The sequence below is a fragment of the Ascaphus truei genome, chromosome 21 (assembly GCF_040206685.1).
Source record: "Ascaphus truei isolate aAscTru1 chromosome 21, aAscTru1.hap1, whole genome shotgun sequence".
NCBI classification, from domain to species: Eukaryota; Metazoa; Chordata; class Amphibia; order Anura; family Ascaphidae; genus Ascaphus; species Ascaphus truei.
The window spans coordinates 3,636,971-3,655,729 of NC_134503.1; the positions used below are offsets into that span (position 1 = coordinate 3,636,971).

Below are 18,759 nucleotides of genomic sequence, written 5' to 3' on the forward strand. Positions count from 1 at the left end.
AAAGGGTGTGGTGCTCTGAGACAGAAAGGGTGTGGTGCTCTGAGACAGAAAGGGTGTGGTGCTCTGAGACAGAAAGGGTGCGGTGCTCCGAGGCACAGACGGCATATATATATATATATGTGTAATGAATTTACCGATCTCTCATCAAGTAGTTCCTGCGAGAAAAGGCACGTACTGTATAGGAAAGCGAACACCTGCCTGGAGCCGTCCAGTTGGCAAATACAATGAGGCCTAACACACCCAGTGTCCAGAAGTAGCAGTGTTTAGGACTTGCTGAATCGTCCCAGTCTCCCCCCCCCCCCCTCCCAGCCTTATAATGAGAAGGGGTATATAGTGGAATAGTCTCTCACATGTTGATGAGTCTGGCCGTCCGTTCAGCGGAGCCTCAGGTCTTCGGCGTGCAAATCCACCAGATGAAGGCGCAAGAAATGGAGATGAAAGCGCGGTGCCCGACCAACGCAGAAATCCCCCAAAATGAGTAACGAGAAGTGCGCTCCAGTTAAAAAAAATGATATTTAATGGGTCATCATTACAAAGCGGAGATTATAGTCCACCAACGTACTTCACGCCTTAGTGCTTTATTACCTGGATAAAGGACTACAGTGTGAAACGCGTAGGTGGACTATAACCTCCGCTTTTTAATAATGACCCATTAAATATCCTTTTTTTTTTATTGGAGCGCACTTCTCGTTATTATTTTGGGGGGGGGGATTTCTGCGTTGGTCGGGCACCGCGCTTTCATCTCCATGTAATGCTCTTGTATAACCAGGAAACATGCGCCTCTGCTTCCAAATCACAGCCAGTATTTACACCTCACTGTGAGAACTCGGCAAGAGCGGAACCGCTGACCGTGCAGCCAATAACAGCAAAGCCGTCTCACCTTTCCCAATAACTTCGTGCTAACGCTGAACTTTTATTTTATGTCTTTCTGGGAAAACACTTTCCAGAGGTTTTTATTCCCCAAAGTGAAGTTCCTCCTCCCCCCCCCAAATCTCCACTTCTTTATTTCCAAGTTCTCCAACTGTATGTAGATAATTAGCACCCCGAGTTGCTTCTAATTGGACCAGAACGAGAATTTCTTTGTGATGTTACACAAGGGCAAGAACCTGTTGTGTTTTGGAAGCTTTAGAACGTTCCTTTGGCCCGGGCGAGTCTCCCGCGGTCAATGTTGGGTACTGGGTTTCTGTAGAACAGTGTGTGGATTTGCACTATATTGCACAGAATGTATGTTGCCATTTAAGTGGCTATTTAAGCCCCAGTATTAATAAACAGCAGCGCGGCTGGGTTGAAAGCACAAGGCTTGTGGGCATGTTGATGGCAAACAGTGACTGCGGCGTTGGGTTAGGACCGGGCACGGTCACGAAATCATTTTAATACCCGCGATGTGTTCTCTGCAGGGGCTCCCGGGATTTATCGGTCCTGTCGGGGAGACGGGGATAATGGGTGAGAAGGTAAGGATGGGACTGTTACCAGTGCTTTTTATCCCCCCCGACAGATACAGGGCTGACTGAAAGGGGTCTCAGAAGAGGCACAAGTGACTTCTCTGGTTTGGGAGAGATTATGGTCTTCGCTGCGGAGGGGGGATTCCTGTGGCAGGCCCCCTCCGGCAGTGACGGGATAGAGAAGCTAGACCAGAAGGGACTTCTGATTCAGTGGCATTCTGTGCTGAACATGTCCTCTGCTCTGTGTTTTTTAGGGAGACCGCGGCGGGATTGGTGGTCCGGGACCCCCGGGAGGCAAGGGATCAATGGTAAGGAGTAAGTTTTGAACTTTGACGACCTCTCTCTGTCATTGTGTGTCACTTGTGTAAATCAAGACGGTGGGAAATGACCCTGCCCATTAGGGGTCTGAGCGAACACACGTCCGGTTCGCGGCCTGACCGTTGGTCACTGGAAAGTGGTACATCCCCACCCCAGTGTGTCGGCCTGAGGGGGCTACCAACATGTCCGGAGGCCCAGGTGCTACGGTATAACCGTGAATATGATAACACACAGGTCTCATGTGAAGAGAAGCAGAACAAAGAGGGACATTCATGTGTAAAGGGACCATGAAGGAGACGGGTGGGGGAAGGAGGGGAACAGGGGCAGCATCTTACACACAGATGCTCAAATTGACTTTCCAATAGCAGCGTTGCAGCTCTGCGTTGTAGCTCTGCGTTGTAGCTCTGCGTTGCAGCTCTGCGTTGCAGCTCCGCGTTGTAGCTCTGCGTTGTAGCTCTGCGTTGTAGCTCTGCGTTGTAGCTCTGCGTTGTAGCTCTGCGATGTAGCTCTGCGTTGTAGCTCTGCGTTGTAGCTCTGCGTTGCAGCTCTGCGTTGCAGCTCTGCGATGTAGCTCTGCGTTGTAGCTCTGCGTTGTAGCTCTGCGTTGTAGCTCTGCGTTGCAGCTCTGCGTTGTAGCTCTGCGTTGCAGCTCTGCGTTGCAGCTCTGCGATGCAGCTCTGCGTTGTAGCTCTGCGTTGCAGCTCTGCGTTGCAGCTCTGCGTTGCAGCTCCGCGTTGCAGCTCCGCGTTGCAGCTCCGCGTTGCAGCTCCGCGTTGCAGCTCCGCGTTATTCCTGCCCCTTTTCCTCGGGGACGTCCGAGCCCCTTTTGACCACTAACAAAAGCCGTTTGCCGTTTTTCTTGGGGGGGGGAGGGGGCTGGGGGGGGAGGAGAGGGGGAGGGAGGAGAGGGGGGGCGGGGGGGGAGGAGAGGGGGAGGGAGGAGAGGGGGGGCGGGGGGGGAGGAGAGGGGGAGGGGGGGAAACCCCTTAATTCACAAAAACAACCGTTAATATCCGGTTTCGCATTACCAAGCAACCTCACCGTCCGCGGCTACGCTCACATTAACCCCGTCAGTGCCAGAGAGGTCTGACACGGGGTCGCACATTCTCAGCGTCCCATAACCGTGTGCCTGTTTGGAACGAGTGTCAGAGGTGTGTGTGTGTGTTTGGAACGAGTGTCAGAGGTGTGTGTGTGTGTTTGGAACGAGTGTCAGAGGTGTGTGTGTGTGTGTTTGGACCGAGTGTCAGAGGTGTGTGTGTTTGGACCGAGTGTCAGAGGTGTGTGTGTGTGTGTTTGGAACGAGTGTCAGTAGTGTGTGTGTGTGTGTTTGGAACGAGTGTCAGAGGTGTGTGTGTGTGTGTGTGTTTGGAACGAGTGTCAGAGGTGTGTGTGTGTGTGTGTGTTTGGAACGAGTGTCAGAGGCGTGTGTGTGTGTGTGTTTGGAACGAGTGTCAGAGGTGTGTGTGTGTGTGTGTGTTTGGAACGAGTGTCAGAGGTGTGTGTGTGTGTTTGGAACGAGTGTCAGAGGTGTGTGTGTGTGTTTGGAACGAGTGTCAGAGGTGTGTGTGTGTGTGTTTGGAACGAGTGTCAGAGGTGTGTGTGTTTGGAATGAGTGTCAGAGGTGTGTGTGTGTGTGTGTTTGGAACGAGTGTCAGAGGTGTGTGTGTGTGTGTTTGGAACGAGTGTCAGAGGTGTGTGTGTGTTTGGAACGAGTGTCAGAGGTGTGTGTGTGTGTTTGGAATGAGTGTCAGAGGTGTGTGTGTGTGTGTTTGGAACGAGTGTCAGAGGTGTGTGTGTGTGTGTTTGGAATGAGTGTCAGAGGTGTGTGTGTGTGTGTGTTTGGAACGAGTGTCAGAGGTGTGTGTGTGTGTTTGGAACGAGTGTCAGAGGTGTGTGTGTGTGTGTTTGGAACGAGTGTCAGAGGTGTGTGTGTGTTTGGAACGAGTGTCAGAGGTGTGTGTGTGTGTTTGGAATGAGTGTCAGAGGTGTGTGTGTGTGTGTTTGGAATGAGTGTCAGAGGTGTGTGTGTGTGTGTGTTTGGAATGAGTGTCAGAGGTGTGTGTGTGTGTGTTTGGAATGAGTGTCAGAGGTGTGTGTGTGTTTGGAACGAGTGTCAGAGCCGTGTGTGTGTGTGTTTGGAACGAGTGTCAGAGCCGTGTTTGTGTGTGTGTTTGGAACGAGTGTCAGAGGCGTGTGTGTGTTTGGAACGAGTGTCAGAGGCGTGTGTGTGTGTTTGGAACGAGTGTCAGAGGTGTGTGTGTGTGTGTTTGGAACGAGTGTCAGAGGTGTGTGTGTGTGTGTTTGGAACGAGTGTCAGAGGCGTGTGTGTGTTTGGAACGAGTGTCAGAGGCGTTTGTGTGTTTGGAACGAGTGTCAGAGGCGTGTGTGTGTGTGTTTGGAACGAGTGTCAGAGGTGTGTGTGTGTTTGGAACGAGTGTCAGAGGCGTGTGTGTGTTTGGAAGGGCCGGCCGCCGCGTGTTTGCATTTCCCTGCTTCCTTTGGGGAGCGTGTTTTTCTAGTGCGGTTGAATACCTGTGTGCGCTGACGTCTGCGCCGCCGGAGAGTTACAGGGAGTTCTGTTTACCATAATTACTCTGGGTTTTTCTCTCCGCCCGGCCTGTTTATGTGAGCCTGGCCCAGGTATTTCCTGCGTGCACAAGGCCGCCACTGAGAAGCTCTCTTTAAAACCCCCTTTCCTCTGGCAGTCCCCGGGGGGGCCGCAGGGTGGAGAGAAGGGTTCCCTTCAGATAGGTGCGGTCCCGCCGAGGAGGAGCTGCCGGAAATATTTCCCTCTTGCGAACATCAATATTTTCCTCTTTACTTTTCCGTCAGTGTCCCATATTGTCCCTGCGAAACCCTTCAATGGCGCCCTGTCTGGGAGAAATAGCAGTGCGAGTCGGTATTTGTGTGGGACGTTAACCCCTTCACTGCAATTAATATAAATATATATATATATATATTCTATAAAGCACTCTGAGCTGGTGTTCACTCTATAGGGGACAGGGACAGGGCGGTGTACCTGTCCCATAAGTGATGACTATAGATGTACGTGCTAGGAAGACATACAGGTGTGACCCTCAGTGTGCACCTTATACCCCAGGTGCCGATGTTCCTTCTGCAGATAATTAGAACAGATCTGTTTAGGCGACGAAGCGTATGGATTTGCATGCTGCCTCTCCCCTATAGGTTATGCAGGAATGTATGGCATGTAATCCTTGGTTACACTGGTGCAGCACCTTCTTAGGATTTGTAAGACCATTTGTATTCTTGGTTCTGATTTTAGGGTCACGTTGGCAGCCCAGGACCTGTGGGACCCCCAGGCCCCCCCGGACCCCCGGTAAGTTACCCTTTGCCTTTATTATCGATCTTGTTTTATGCGTGAGTAGCACTGAGCTTGCACACAGCTTTCTACTCTATGGATAAGGTAATGATGTAAGGACAGAGGATTTACTCGCCCAAAGAGCTGACCATCTGAACAGTTGGAGCACATGGTGAGGCCATTGGTGCAGTTCTTCACACTTCGGGTGTAGACCCTCCATTTGGCCGGGACTTCCATCGCATGATAACACAAGACGAACCCCCGTAGTGTCCAGCTCAGGTTTACATGTGTCTGTGTTGTATTTCTAGGGTTTGCCTGGGTCTCGGGGCTCCCCTGGCGTGCGCGGACCTAAAGGCCGCAGGGTAAGTGGACCCCAAAAATGATATGGCTTTGCGTACAAACCGTCGTAGTTTAGGATTGGGTGCAGGATGTGTGGGTTATAATTAAAGTATGTGATTATAATAATATACATGTGGACCCGTGTTGGCGGCGGGTTTTTATCCCTATGTGGCAGGTGGCCGATACGCGTACAGATAACAGGCGGGGGGGACTGTCCCTGACCCGGGATTAGCCGCGCTCATACTGATAAGAATCTGGGCTCTTCCATTAAAGTGTCACCCCAAATCTTACTGGGTTTAGGACACGGGGGGCTGCGCGGCGCCTTCCTATTGTCGGTCTTCACATACGTGTTCTATTTTGTCATACAATGCTGTTGCTCTCCCCCGTGCATTGTACTGCGCTGCGGAATATGTTGGTGCCATGCCAGTACAAGATGATGTACCTTATAATAAAGGTTGACCTCTGTAATGACTGAATGAGGCTTATTCAGGAGCGGCCTCTGCAGACCAGACCCCGCTGACTTAAACCCCAAATATTTCGCCTCCCCTTCCTCGTGTGACCCCTCCTTGTACATGGCCGCCACTTTGGGTGAGCTCTTGTTATGGGGAAAAGTAAATAAAAACCCCCAGAGGAATTAACCCTTCCTTTTTTTTGTAAAGTGCGAGTAGCGCCGACGCGGGAGACATTGAAAGCCGGATTTACTTCAGTGCGCGATCGCCGTTACCCGCGCCTCACTGAATAACACCGATGGTTTTCACAGCCGTCCTGCAGATAAAGCCCAAAGGGCAGTCATTTATTTATTTTATTTATAAAATGTTTCACCAGGAAGTAATACACTGAGAGTTACCGCTCGTTCTCACGCATGTCCTGGGCACAGAGTTAAGATGACAAATAATACATGGTTACAAACACAGTTACATAAGTGAGCAGGGTTATACATTATATACAAGACATTGCATGCACAGTTAAAGATAATATATATTATAAGCGTATGTAACAGTTACAGACCAGATTAAACTGTGAGGCAGCCTTAGTTTTGAGAGAACTTAGACTGGTGGCGGCTGTGAGAGTCTCTGGTAGGCTGTTCCTGTTTTGGGGTGCACGGTAAGAGGAGGAGCAGCCGGATACTTTGTTGAGTCTCGGGACCATGAACAGTCTTTTGGAGTCAGATCTCAGATGATAAGTGCTGCATGTGGTAGGGGTGAGGAGCTTGTTCAGGTAGCTGGGTAGCTTGCCCAGAAAGTATTTGAAGGCAAGACAGGTGAGATGAACTTTGCGCCTAGACTCTAGTGATGACCAATCTAGTTCTCTAAAAAGTAGCACAAACCTACGTGAAATATGTAGCATTTGGAAGGCGGCTTTATACTGTACATACGACTCCTAGTCCCTTGTTTAAAATGCCCGATTGATACAATTCCTATTAACACAGAATGGTGTATTTATTTCCTGTTATAACTAGTACTGTAAATATAACATTAGTGCAATATTATTTATAATTGCGATACTGTGAAAAATAATACATTTTGTTATAAATGCCACTTTTGCTTGATATATAGCATCGACATTCTGCGCTATCAGCATCAGCAGATATTTTAGGGTTTACGCTTGGCAGCCGGTTTTGTTGCATGTTCTGCTTTTTTATGGAGCACTTCAAACATTCTTGTTTAGTACGTACGCCTCACACGGCGCATGTCTGCGCGGTCACAGAAATGGATGGTGCAGATTTAGAAAGATCACGTTAGTATACAGTATAGGCGCACACAAGCAATTTAAAAGGACTTTTCCCTCTGACAATGTTGAACCCGGAAAGTTATTTGCAGAGATTTATGCATCATCCCCATGTGTGCGGTGTATGTGCTCGGAAGTGGGTGCTCGGAAGTGGGTGCTCGGAAGTGGGTGCTCGGAAGTGGGTGCTCGGATGTGGGTGCTCGGATGTGGGTGCTCGGATGTGGGTGCTCGGATGTGGGTGCTCAGATGTGGGTGCTCGGATGTGGGTGCTCGGTGCTCGGAAGTGGGTGCCTCGGATGTGGGTGCCTCGGAAGTGGGTGCCTCGGAAGTGGGTGCCTCGGAAGTGGGTGCTCGGATGTGGGTGCTCGGATGTGGGTGCTCATGCTTTTTTTGAGTTTTCAGTGGTGGACAGAGATGCAGATCTGTGCTGCTCTGCAGTGTCCAGATGAGGCATATCTGTGCTGCTCTGCAGTGTCCAGATGAGGCATATCTGTGCTGCTCTGCAGTGTCCAGATGAGGCAGATCTGTGCTGCTCTGCAGTGTTCAGATGAGGCATATCTGTGCTGCTCTGCAGTGTCCAGATGAGGCAGATCTGTGCTGCTCTGCAGTGTTCAGATGAGGCATATCTGTGCTGCTCTGCAGTGTCCAGATGAGGCAGATCTGTGCTGCTCTGTAGTGTTCATATCAGAGGCAGATCTGCGCTGCTCTGCAGTGTTCATATCAGAGGCAGATCTGCGCTGCTCTGCAGTGTTCATATCAGAGGCAGATCTGTGCTGCTCTGCAGTGTTCAGATCTGCGCTGCTCTGCAGTGTTCAGATCTGCGCTGCTCTGCAGTGTTCAGATCTGCGCTGCTCTGCAGTGTTCAGATCGGCGCTGCTCTGCAGTGTTCAGATCTGCGCTGCTCTGCAGTGTTCAGATCTGCGCTGCTCTGCAGTGTTCAGATCTGCGCTGCTCTGCAGTGTTCAGATCTGCGCTGCTCTGCAGTGTTCAGATCTGCGCTGCTCTGCAGTGTTCCCTTGAGACTTAACGTTGAGTATAAAGCTTTTTATTTCATCCGATCTAGTGGCTGTTGACTCTCTCTCCATCACATCTTCTGTCCCTCCTCTGTCTTGACTTTGAGAGTTTGGTGTATCCATTAGGGCAGTCCCACTTCCACAGGTGACGGGTCAGACCGTTGGTGACATTCTTTGCTGGTGGCCTCTCGTCAGTGCACGGGTCACGCAAGAAGCCCTGTTATTAGGACCTCCCTTTGTCCTACACTTGTTCCCAGCCTTCCATGGCTTTCTCCTCCTCATTGTCTCACCTTCAACACTCTTGTGACCTGCACGGAGTTCACAAGTCACCAGATGGGCAACTCCGCCTCCGATAATGTCCTTCATTCTTACCCTCTATTTAAAGAGGAGATGGGATCAAAGCATACCCCAAGCAATACCCAAGAGAGGGTCATGTCTGGCAGATTTACGCCAGCCAAGGGATTCCTCTCCAGTGACTGGAAAATGTGGACGCGGAGTTATCTTCGGAAGTTGGCTCAAATGAGGATGGCAAAAACAGGGCGTGATTGGCGTCGTTCACACCAGGCGACACTGGTCAACGGCGTCTGTCAAGTGGTTCGATATTGAAGGCTAAAAATACAGTGTTACTGGGGCCCCACAAGAATATTCCCTAACACCTGCGAGTTTGTTGACACATCCGGAACCCTCCAGCACAGGGGCGCTCATACCTGACGTGTGAGTTACCTGACAGTGTTGCAGTATTTCCTGACCATAGTGAGTGATGGTAGACTAGAGAGGAGGAGGTCCGCAGACAGACGGTTATTTACTCTTCGCCCGCGCTCCACTGGTACCGTTTCTTGTTTGCGTCGGATATGTCCGCTGAGAGCTTTGTGACCGAAACATAAGGCGAAGATCTCTTTTTCGTTAAGACTTGACAGTCGAGTGCACTCCCGTGTCAGTCTCCCTAACCCTCTCCCACTCTATACAACATCAAGCAGTGGTCTGATGATGCTGGGGGTACTCGTGCATCGAACACCGGCCATCACTTTTTGCTCTCTTCATGTTCGTGGCTTTAGCTGAACCAAAACCAGCCTGGGATGAGGAAGTATCAGTAGGCACAACCCCTTCAAAGACAGATGTTTCGTGCTTCTGGACTTATCAACTTGAACGTAGTTGCATCGTTAATCGATATGCAGGCTGCGTACCAGGTATGGTTATCGTGTGCAAAGATCCTCAACTGTCAGAGATTCACAAATGTACGCATTTCATCAAGGAATGAGAAAAGGAGGCCCCTCCATGAGCGAGCGTGTCTGCCTTCTCTTGCCAGAACGACAGCCCCACTTGAGAACAATACAACATTCGGACAGCAGGATGGAGAATTCACTGGGACACGAGGTTTTGTTTCCTCTGGCTTCAGTGTGTAACTCCGTGATAACATCGGCTTGTGTTTCCAGACTTCGTATAATCTGCTTTTAAGGATATCCGTGCTGAAGCAATGACTTCACCACTGATTGAGCCACATGTGCTGAAGCAGAGGGATCATTAATACAGTACCTGACCTGGTGGTGGCCCTTGAGGCGTGAAGTTGGCCGCCCTTGAACCAGGTAGATAGGGGAGAGAGAGCTATTAGCAGAGCGCTGATGGAATACTCAACAAATATTCCTGGTAAGAACACTGACTCATTCTAACTTCTCTCCTAAAAATAGACCCGTGCTTCTGTTATTGTTAGTGGTGCTTTGTCTGGCACGGAACCAGCGGATAGTACTGACAAAAATTACAGTGGAAAAGAATGTCTCTCCCTTAGTCAGAATCAGCAGAAATGTTGTAACCAAATCTTTAGCGATTCCAGTAAGAAGTCAGTGTGCCAGTGTCTCGCACACTCTCAGAGCCTGTTCTGGTCTCTAAGACATTACGCAATATAGGACTTCAATTCTGAGCGTTCTGGACGGGACACGTGAATTATGGCAGAGATTTGTCTGAAGCTTTAGTCTGGGTGACTAGTCCGTGGAAGCTGAGCTTTTCAACCGAGCTTCTCGCCTACAGTAGCTTCCATAACTGGGAACTGGGACTTCTTTAATGGACATGCCCTGTTTTCCTAGGACTTCTCACATTGTTGAACCGTCGGGTTGGAAAGATGAAGTTAATAACACGTTAGAAAAGATAGGCTTCTTCGGTCCTCACCATTATTGCCATGGATAAGCTCGGCCAACTTCAATGCTGAAAACAAGCACAACTTCGAGGGTCCAGATTGTATTTTAGCATAGTGCAGACAGGTCACCTTGTTTGTTAGTTGATGTAACAGTTCTACATGTGAATTACATGTACGCTTTCAAAGCTATTTATTATAAACTCGAAGACTGAGACAATGATTGAGCCACCTGTGCTGATGCAGGGATATCCTCAAAGCCTGATCTGTTGGTGGCCCTCGAGGACTGGCGTTGGCCAGTCCTGTCCAAAGACATCACTTTACAAGAATGATTTGTGTTTTTTCGGGAGAAGGTGCTCACACCTCACCTATATTTCCGTCCTTCTTGCCCAGACGTGGCGCTCGGAAACCTTTGTCCAACACGGATTTGGTTGGTTGGGTTTTTTAAAACCCACATTTCTTGCCAGTTCATTCTCTTCTCTCATTTCATTCTGCAATGCAAAAGAAGACTCAACCTCCCTTTTGTATCTACACACCCTGCAGCAACGTCTTGTTCTACATGCGCAGGTGTGAATAAACACGCAGGTGTGTAACTGCAGTGTCCAAACTAAGGCAAACACCTGTTCCATTTCCCCTTTCCGAGGGGGAGGGTCTTTTTATCAGTCGTGCATTAACTTACCGAATGTCTCCAGGCCACTTCCCATACCAATGGATAGGGTGACCCCAGATTTTCACTGATGGGTTTGGGGTCAGCAGGTCTTGAAACGATTAACTTCTGGAGTCGGCTGTGCCATTGCAATCCCACCAGGTGTGTAAAAGCACGTTGTGTATCCAGCATAATTAGATTGTAAGGGGCCACGAGTCATTTTGTACATTTGTATGTATTATGGAGGCATTCAACCGTTCAGTGCTATATCTGAATAAACGATGCCAGGAGATGTTCACCTCTGTGTATATTGTCTACATCGCCCAGAAATGGGAATACAGAGGCCTCTCCCCTGTGCTTCTGGGGATCCGGCCATGACGGGCACCTTTTTCCATACATGGTGGCAATGTCCGGTAACGGAAGAACTGTGGTCTGTAAACGCTCAACACGCAGGGCACATCGGACGCTCTCCTCATGGGAGGCGCTTCACCGTAGAAAGCCCCAAAGTCTAGCGGCAGGCAGGGGAAATTGATGCACCATATTTTTTTCAGCCACGAGATGCGTTGCGGCAAAGGCTCGGCCCCCAACATCCTCGCAGAAACGCTGGTATATCTTGAGTCGTGAGAAACGTACAGCTTGGCTCAACGGTTCGTTGGATACATTCCAGGAGAACTTGGGATCCCTGGAACCACTCGTCTTTGACTGGTCCACCATGGCGTTGTTATTAGGTTGACCATATTTTTCCCCCCGGGACAAACCGCAACAACATTTTCGCATGTGCGAACGGCGAGCGCCAACCACCAAAATGCAAGAGCCCATTGCGCAGGCGCACGCTCCACTAGCAACTTGCCGGCCGCGTGTACGTTTGCCGGCCACTCGTGCGTGATGGGCGCGCATGCCGGCTGTGGATGCGCACGGGCGGCTGGAAAAAAACGGGATTTTTTTTCCCCCTTTAATAGTCGGGACCCAGGACAAAGTCCCAAAACACGGGACATCTGGTCACCCCTGATTGTAATGTGTGATGACGCCATGACAGAAACAACCAAGCTGATGGGGTTTGATTGTTGGTCTCGCGACACTAAATATAGAATGTATTTATTGATTTACATGGCTGGTTACCTACCCATATCTAGACAAGTCCACATGGCCCCCACAATCCTCCCCCCCCTCTCCATTCCCCACCATCCTCCCCCCTCCCCCTCTCCATTCCCCACCATCCTCCCCCCCCCTCTCCATTCCCCACCATCCTCCCCCCTCTCCCTCTCCATTTCCCACCATCCTCCCCCCCTCTCCATTTCCCACCATCCTCCCCCCCTCTCCATTCCCCACCATCCTCCCCCCTCCCCCTCTCCATTCCCCACCATCCTCCCCCCCCTCTCCATTCCCCACCATCCTCCCCCCTCTCCATTCCCCACCATCCCCCCCCCCTCTCCATTCCCCACCATCCTCCCCCCCCCTCTCCATTCCCCACCATCCTCCCCCCTCTCCATTCCCCACCATCCTCCCCCCTCCCCCTCTCCATTCCCCACCATCCCCCCCCCCTCTCCATTCCCCACCATCCTCCCCCCCCCTCTCCATTCCCCACCATCCTCCCCCTCTCCATTCCCCACCATCCTCCCCCCCTCTCCATTCCCCACCATCCTCCCCCCCTCTTCATTCCCCACCATCGTCCCCCTCCTCTCCATTCCCCACCATCCCCCCCCCCCTCTCCATTCCCCACCATCCTCCCCCCCCTCTCCATTCCCCACCATCCCCCCCTCTCTATTCCCCACCATCCTCCCCCCCCTCTCCATTCCCCACCATCCTCCCCCCTCTCTCCCATAATTTAGAACGCTATATTATCTTTTCTGTGACGTGTAAAACCCAATGTTCTCTTTCCTTTTACCCCTCAAAATATTTTTCAAAATAAAAACTTTAATGGGGGTGGGGGGGTAGGAAAAGAAGAAAAGTAATAGGAATACATTTGGGTTCCATATATTTTGTGTCTGATTACGTCGGACCATCTGATCACTCGTCACAGAGCTGGGAATGATAAAAGAAACCAGACTGGATCAGCCAGAACTCGGAGCCGTCTGCTCGCTGGATAAATGGGCCAGGATTATGATTGGCAGCCAGCCTGGGCAGATGAAATGTGAACGCCCCCCCCCCCCCGTCTTCTTCACTGCGGACTGAAATGTCCTTGGGATCCTGTGGTCTCCCAACCTACCCTTTAGCCCTGGGGTGGCCAGCCCCAAGGGCCACCAACAGATGAGGTTTTCAGGATATCCCTGCTTCAGCACAGGTGGCTCAATCTGAGCCACCTGTGCTGAAGCAGGGACTGATTGCGCCACCTGTGCTGAAGCAGGGATGTCCCGAAAACCTGACCTCTTGGTGACCATTGGGGACTGGCGTTGCCCACCCCCGCCTTTAAAGGGTCTTCTGAAGTGGATCTCAGAGCTGGCCCCAGGGGGGGGTGAACCCTGAGCCAGACCAGGTTTCTGAGGCAACCCCACAGCATTACATTCACATGCAAATGAGATGCCCGACTCTCCAGTGCACATGCCTTGGTTCTTCCTAAAACCCGGTGAGGCCCGCAGTTCCCCGAGGAGAGGTTTGGGAGCTGGTCTACTGCCCTCTGCTGCTCCATGCGTGGCACTGCAGCAGCTCCGCTGCCCCGTATCGGGGTTCTATGCGGAGAAGATTGCATTAAAGTCCTTAATACCAGATATTTCATCGCCTGGCCTGTAGCGCCGCCCTTGTGCTTTCCGTGCTGGGTTGTAGCTCAGGTCGGTTTGTTCTCATTGGTGAATATACTTAAAGCCAAGAAGACGTCAAATCCAATATGGCCGATGGCATGGTGTGCCTGGCCGCGCTCGCTCCCTATTGCAGCCTACAACTACTCTCCGTATCCCCGGGGCCATACGCACTTACCTTTTTGCCGCCCATGCCCCCTACTCTTGCAGCGTTCCTACGTCCCATGGCGACGCGTTTCCATGACAACGGGACGCCATGGGACTTAACGGGCCCCGCATTCTCCCCGGCAACCAGTTTTATTGCTGTGGGGGTGAGCGCAGGGGCCTCAGTAACCGCTGCCGCTTCCTCCATTCTAATTGGCCACTGCTGGGTAATGCAGCCAGTCAGGAGCCTGAGGGTGGGGCCAAGGAGAGAGGGAAACCGCATGGAGCAGAGAGTGTGTGTGTGTGTGTCTCGAACACGTCGCACCTCTCACCGTTGTGTCCAGTATTTTTGGAGACGCCGCCTGGCGACCCGATATACAAGAGGGATAGAAGAAGAAAAATGCTTATTTTAACCCCTGGTGTGCCTGATGATATAGCCACCACATCGTGGGGTTTGGGACCCCGTCGACTCCCCTGGTTTTAATCTCGTTTTTCGAGGGTGGGATCGGGGAGCGCGCGCGCCAAACCCGACAGGCAGGTGGATGGAAGGAGGAGGACTCCCCTCTCCGCTTCCGTTCGCGTCATCTGTGACGCCGGAGTAGTTACGTGATCACTAGGTGGTGGTGGCACCTTGGTGCCGCAAAAGTTTTTAAATCCAGGGTGGCCAACTTCAGTCCTCAAGGGCCGCCAACAGGTCAGGTTTTCAGGATTTCCCAGCTTCAGCACAGGTGGCTCTATCCGTCCCTGCTGCAGCACAGGCGGCTCAAACCATCCCTGCTTCAGCCCACGTGGCTCAATCCATCCCTGCTTCAGCACAGGTGGCTCAATTTCTGAGCCACTGATTGAGGGATATCCTGACAACTTAACCTGTTGGTGACCCTTGAGGTCTGGAGTTGACCACCCCTGATTTAAATGATGTTGTGTGGTCTGCTTGAATCCCTTTACTGGCCGAGGGTCCAGCAACAAAAGACCCTGTTTTTTTTCTCTCCGTATATCCCAACACGGCAGTATTGTTGGGATAATGTTATTGCGTCTTTCACTACGCAGTACACACGGCCCTTATACAGCCTCATCATCATCCTCATCATCCTCATCCTCATCATAATGGAAATTACCCCAGTGAGTGGCTTCTTGCTCATACAATCGCAGGGAAGCACATTGTCCAGACCACAGGCTGGAGGTCACAAAGAGCATTCCAGTCATGCTTCGAAAAATTCAGACATCCCCAAACCCCCCTGAGGCCACAGCTAGTCCCGGGCAGGAAGGCAGCCCCCCTCGCTGGCACCTCCGTCCCGAAGGCTCTCGTGCCGGGAAGAGCTTAAATCCTAAAAGAAAAGGAGTCGCAAACCCTCGGGAGCCGAGGCTGACCCTCTCTGGAAGGGGGTTGTTTGCTGATTGCAGGTTCCAGGGGCTGGGAATATCCGCGATATGTACAGAGTGACAATGTGCGCAGGGAGTCCGACCTCCCCAGTGTCCTCCGCTTGGAAATCTTGCAATACTTTGGCGGGGGAAGGGGCGAAGGTTTTTTTTTTTTTTAATGATCTTTGTCTGCTTTATTATGGGTTTGCCCCAGATTGAGTATGGATCTGTGTGTGGTTAAACCGAGCATACATACTTTGTGTCAGGATGTGGCACTCTGCAGTGCAGCGGAACCGAGGGACGTGAGCGATTAGGAAATGAGTCATTAGGACCTTATTGCCTCACATCATTTGCAGCCTATGTTTGTCATTGTCTGTGTTCTTGGCACCGAATTTCTTAGTATGTGTATGGTATGCAAAGCCCGCTGTGCCCCCCATCCCTTTGTGCATCCCCTTGATTCTGATCATTTGCCTTACTCGCCCCCCTCCACTGGAACAAGCTCCCCCACCATATCTAATCTGCCCCTCTCTAATTGTGTTCAGTTGTCTCTTCTCCATCACATTCCATGATCCCCTGTTAATCTCCTTCTATCCCAACCCCTCCCACCCCGCCTTCCCCCATGGTCTCCCCTACCCTCTCCCCTTTCTACAGTCTCTCCAAAACCCTCCAGCCATCCACCTCATCGATACAATCGCCTCCACTGTCAAACCCATCACCATGCCACCGACAAGACTAAATCCAGAGACCTGACCCCCACCCCCTGCCCACCAACCAAGCAAGCTCTCACTGCCCCTAACCCATAGCCCGACCATAATGTTCCCACCCCCTGCCCACCAACCAAGCAAGCTCTCACTGCCCCTAACCCATAGCCCGACCATAATGTTCCCACCCCCTGCCCACCAACCAAGCAAGCTCTCAATACACCTAACCCATAGCCCGACCATAATGTTCCCACCCCCTGCCCACCAACCAGGCAAGCTCTCCATACACCTAACCCATAGCCCGACCATAATGTTCCCACCCCCTGCCCACCAACCAGGCAAGCTCTCCATGCACCTAACCCATAGCCCGACCATAATGTTCCCACCCCCTGCCCACCAACCAGGCAAGCTCTCCATGCACCTAACCCATAACCCGACCATAATGTTCCCACCCCCTGCCCACCAACCAGGCAAGCTCTCACTGCCCCTAACCCATAGCCCGACCATAATGTTCCCACCCCCTGCCCACCAACCAGGCAAGCTCTCCATACACCTAACCCATAGCCCGACCATAATGTTCCCACTCCTGCCCACCAACCAGGCAAGCTCTCCATGCACCTAACCCATAGCCCGACCATAATGTTCCCACCCCCTGCCCACCAACCAAGCAAGCTCTCAATGCACCTAACCCATAGCCCGACCATAATGTTCCCACCCCCTGCCCACCAACCAAGCAAGCTCTCCATGCACCTAACCCATAGCCCGACCATAATGTTCCCACCCCCTGCCCACCAACCAAGCAAGCTCTCCATGCACCTAACCCATAACCCGACCATAATGTTCCCACCCCCTGCCCACCAACCAAGCAAGCTCTCACTGCCCCTAACCCATAGCCCGACCATAATGTTCCCACCCCCTGCCCACCAACCAAGCAAGCTCTCCATACACCTAACCCATAACCCGACCATAATGTTCCCACCCCCTGCCCACCAACCAAGCAAGCTCTCCATGCACCTAACCCATAGCCAGACCATAATGTTCCCACCCCCTGCCCACCAACCAGGCAAGCTCTCCATGCACCTAACCCATAGCCGACCATAATGTTCCCACCCCCTGCCCACCAACCAGGCAAGCTCTCCATGCACCTAACCCATAGCCGACCATAATGTTCCCACCCCCTGCCCACCAACCAGGCAAGCTCTCACTGCCCCTAACCCATAGCCCGACCATAATGTTCCCACCCCCTGCCCACCAACCAGGCAAGCTCTCCATGCACCTAACCCATAGCCGACCATAATGTTCCCACCCCCTGCCCACCAACCAGGCAAGCTCTCCATGCACCTAACCCATAGCCGACCATAATGTTCCCACCCCCTGCCCACCAACCAGGCAAGCTCTCACTGCCCCTAACCCATAGCCCGACCATAATGTTCCCACCCCCTGCCCACCAACCAAGCAAGCTCTCCATGCACCTAACCCATAACCCGACCATAATGTTCCCACCCCCTGCCCACCAACCAAGCAAGCTCTCCATGCACCTAACCCATAGCCCGACCATAATGTTCCCACCCCCTGCCCACCAACCAGGCAAGCTCTCCATGCACCTAACCCATAGCCGACCATAATGTTCCCACCCCCTGCCCACCAACCAGGCAAGCTCTCCATGCACCTAACCCATAGCCGACCATAATGTTCCCACCCCCTGCCCACCAACCAGGCAAGCTCTCACTGCCCCTAACCCATAGCCCGACCATAATGTTCCCACCCCCTGCCCACCAACCAGGCAAGCTCTCCATGCACCTAACCCATAGCCGACCATAATGTTCCCACCCCCTGCCCACCAACCAGGCAAGCTCTCCATGCACCTAACCCATAGCCGACCATAATGTTCCCACCCCCTGCCCACCAACCAGGCAAGCTCTCACTGCCCCTAACCCATAGCCGACCATAATGTTCCCACCCCCTGCCCACCAACCAGGCAAGCTCTCAATGCACCTAACCCATAGCCGACCATAATGTTCCCACCCCCTGCCCACCAACCAGGCAAGCTCTCACTGCCCCTAACCCATAGCCCGACCATAATGTTCCCACCCCCTGCCCACCAACCAGGCAAGCTCTCAATACACCTAACCCATAGCCCGACCATAATGTTCCCACCCCTGCCCACCAACCAAGCAAGCTCTCCATGCACCTAACCCATAGCCGACCATAATGTTCCCACCCCCTGCCCACCAACCAGGCAAGCTCTCACTGCCCCTAACCCATAGCCCGACCATAATGTTCCCACCCCCTGCCCACCAACCAGGCAAGCTCTCCATGCACCTAACCCATAGCCCGACCATAATGTTCCCACCCCTGCCCACCAACCAAGCAAGCTCTCCATGCACCTAACCCATAGCCGACCATAATGTTCCCACCCCCTGCCCACCAACCAGGCAAGCTCTCACTGCCCCTAACCCATAGCCCGACCATAATGTTCCCACGCCCTGCCCACCAACCAGGCAAGCTCTCCATGCACCTAACCCATAGCCGACCATAATGTTCCCACCCCCTGCCCACCAACCAGGCAAGCTCTCACTGCCCCTAACCCATAGCCCGACCATAATGTTCCCACCCCCTGCCCACCAACCAGGCAAGCTCTCAATACACCTAACCCATAGCCCGACCATAATGTTCCCACCCCTGCCCACCAACCAGGCAAGCTCTCAATACACCTAACCCATAGCCCGACCATAATGTTCCCACCCCCTGCCCACCAACCAGGCAAGCTCTCACTGCCCCTAACCCATAGCCCGACCATAATGTTCCCACCCCCTGCCCACCAACCAGGCAAGCTCTCACTGCCCCTAACCCATAGCCCGACCATAATGTTCCCACCCCCTGCCCACCAACC

The 18,759-nt window shown here is 52.3% G+C and overlaps 2 protein-coding genes across 2 annotated transcripts in view; one reads left to right on the forward strand and one right to left on the reverse strand.

The window, feature by feature from the left end:
* Positions 1–18,759, reverse strand: part of RIBC1 (RIB43A domain with coiled-coils 1) — a 538,781-nt gene that overhangs the window by 483,227 nt on the left and 36,795 nt on the right. The window lies entirely within an intron of this gene.
* The window catches only part of COL27A1 (collagen type XXVII alpha 1 chain), a 263,084-nt gene that overhangs the window by 103,497 nt on the left and 140,828 nt on the right, over positions 1–18,759 (forward strand). The window contains 4 exon segments of the mRNA XM_075578501.1: positions 1,398–1,451; positions 1,697–1,750; positions 5,044–5,097; positions 5,388–5,441. Of these exon segments, the coding sequence (XP_075434616.1) occupies positions 1,398–1,451; positions 1,697–1,750; positions 5,044–5,097; positions 5,388–5,441 (216 nt within the window).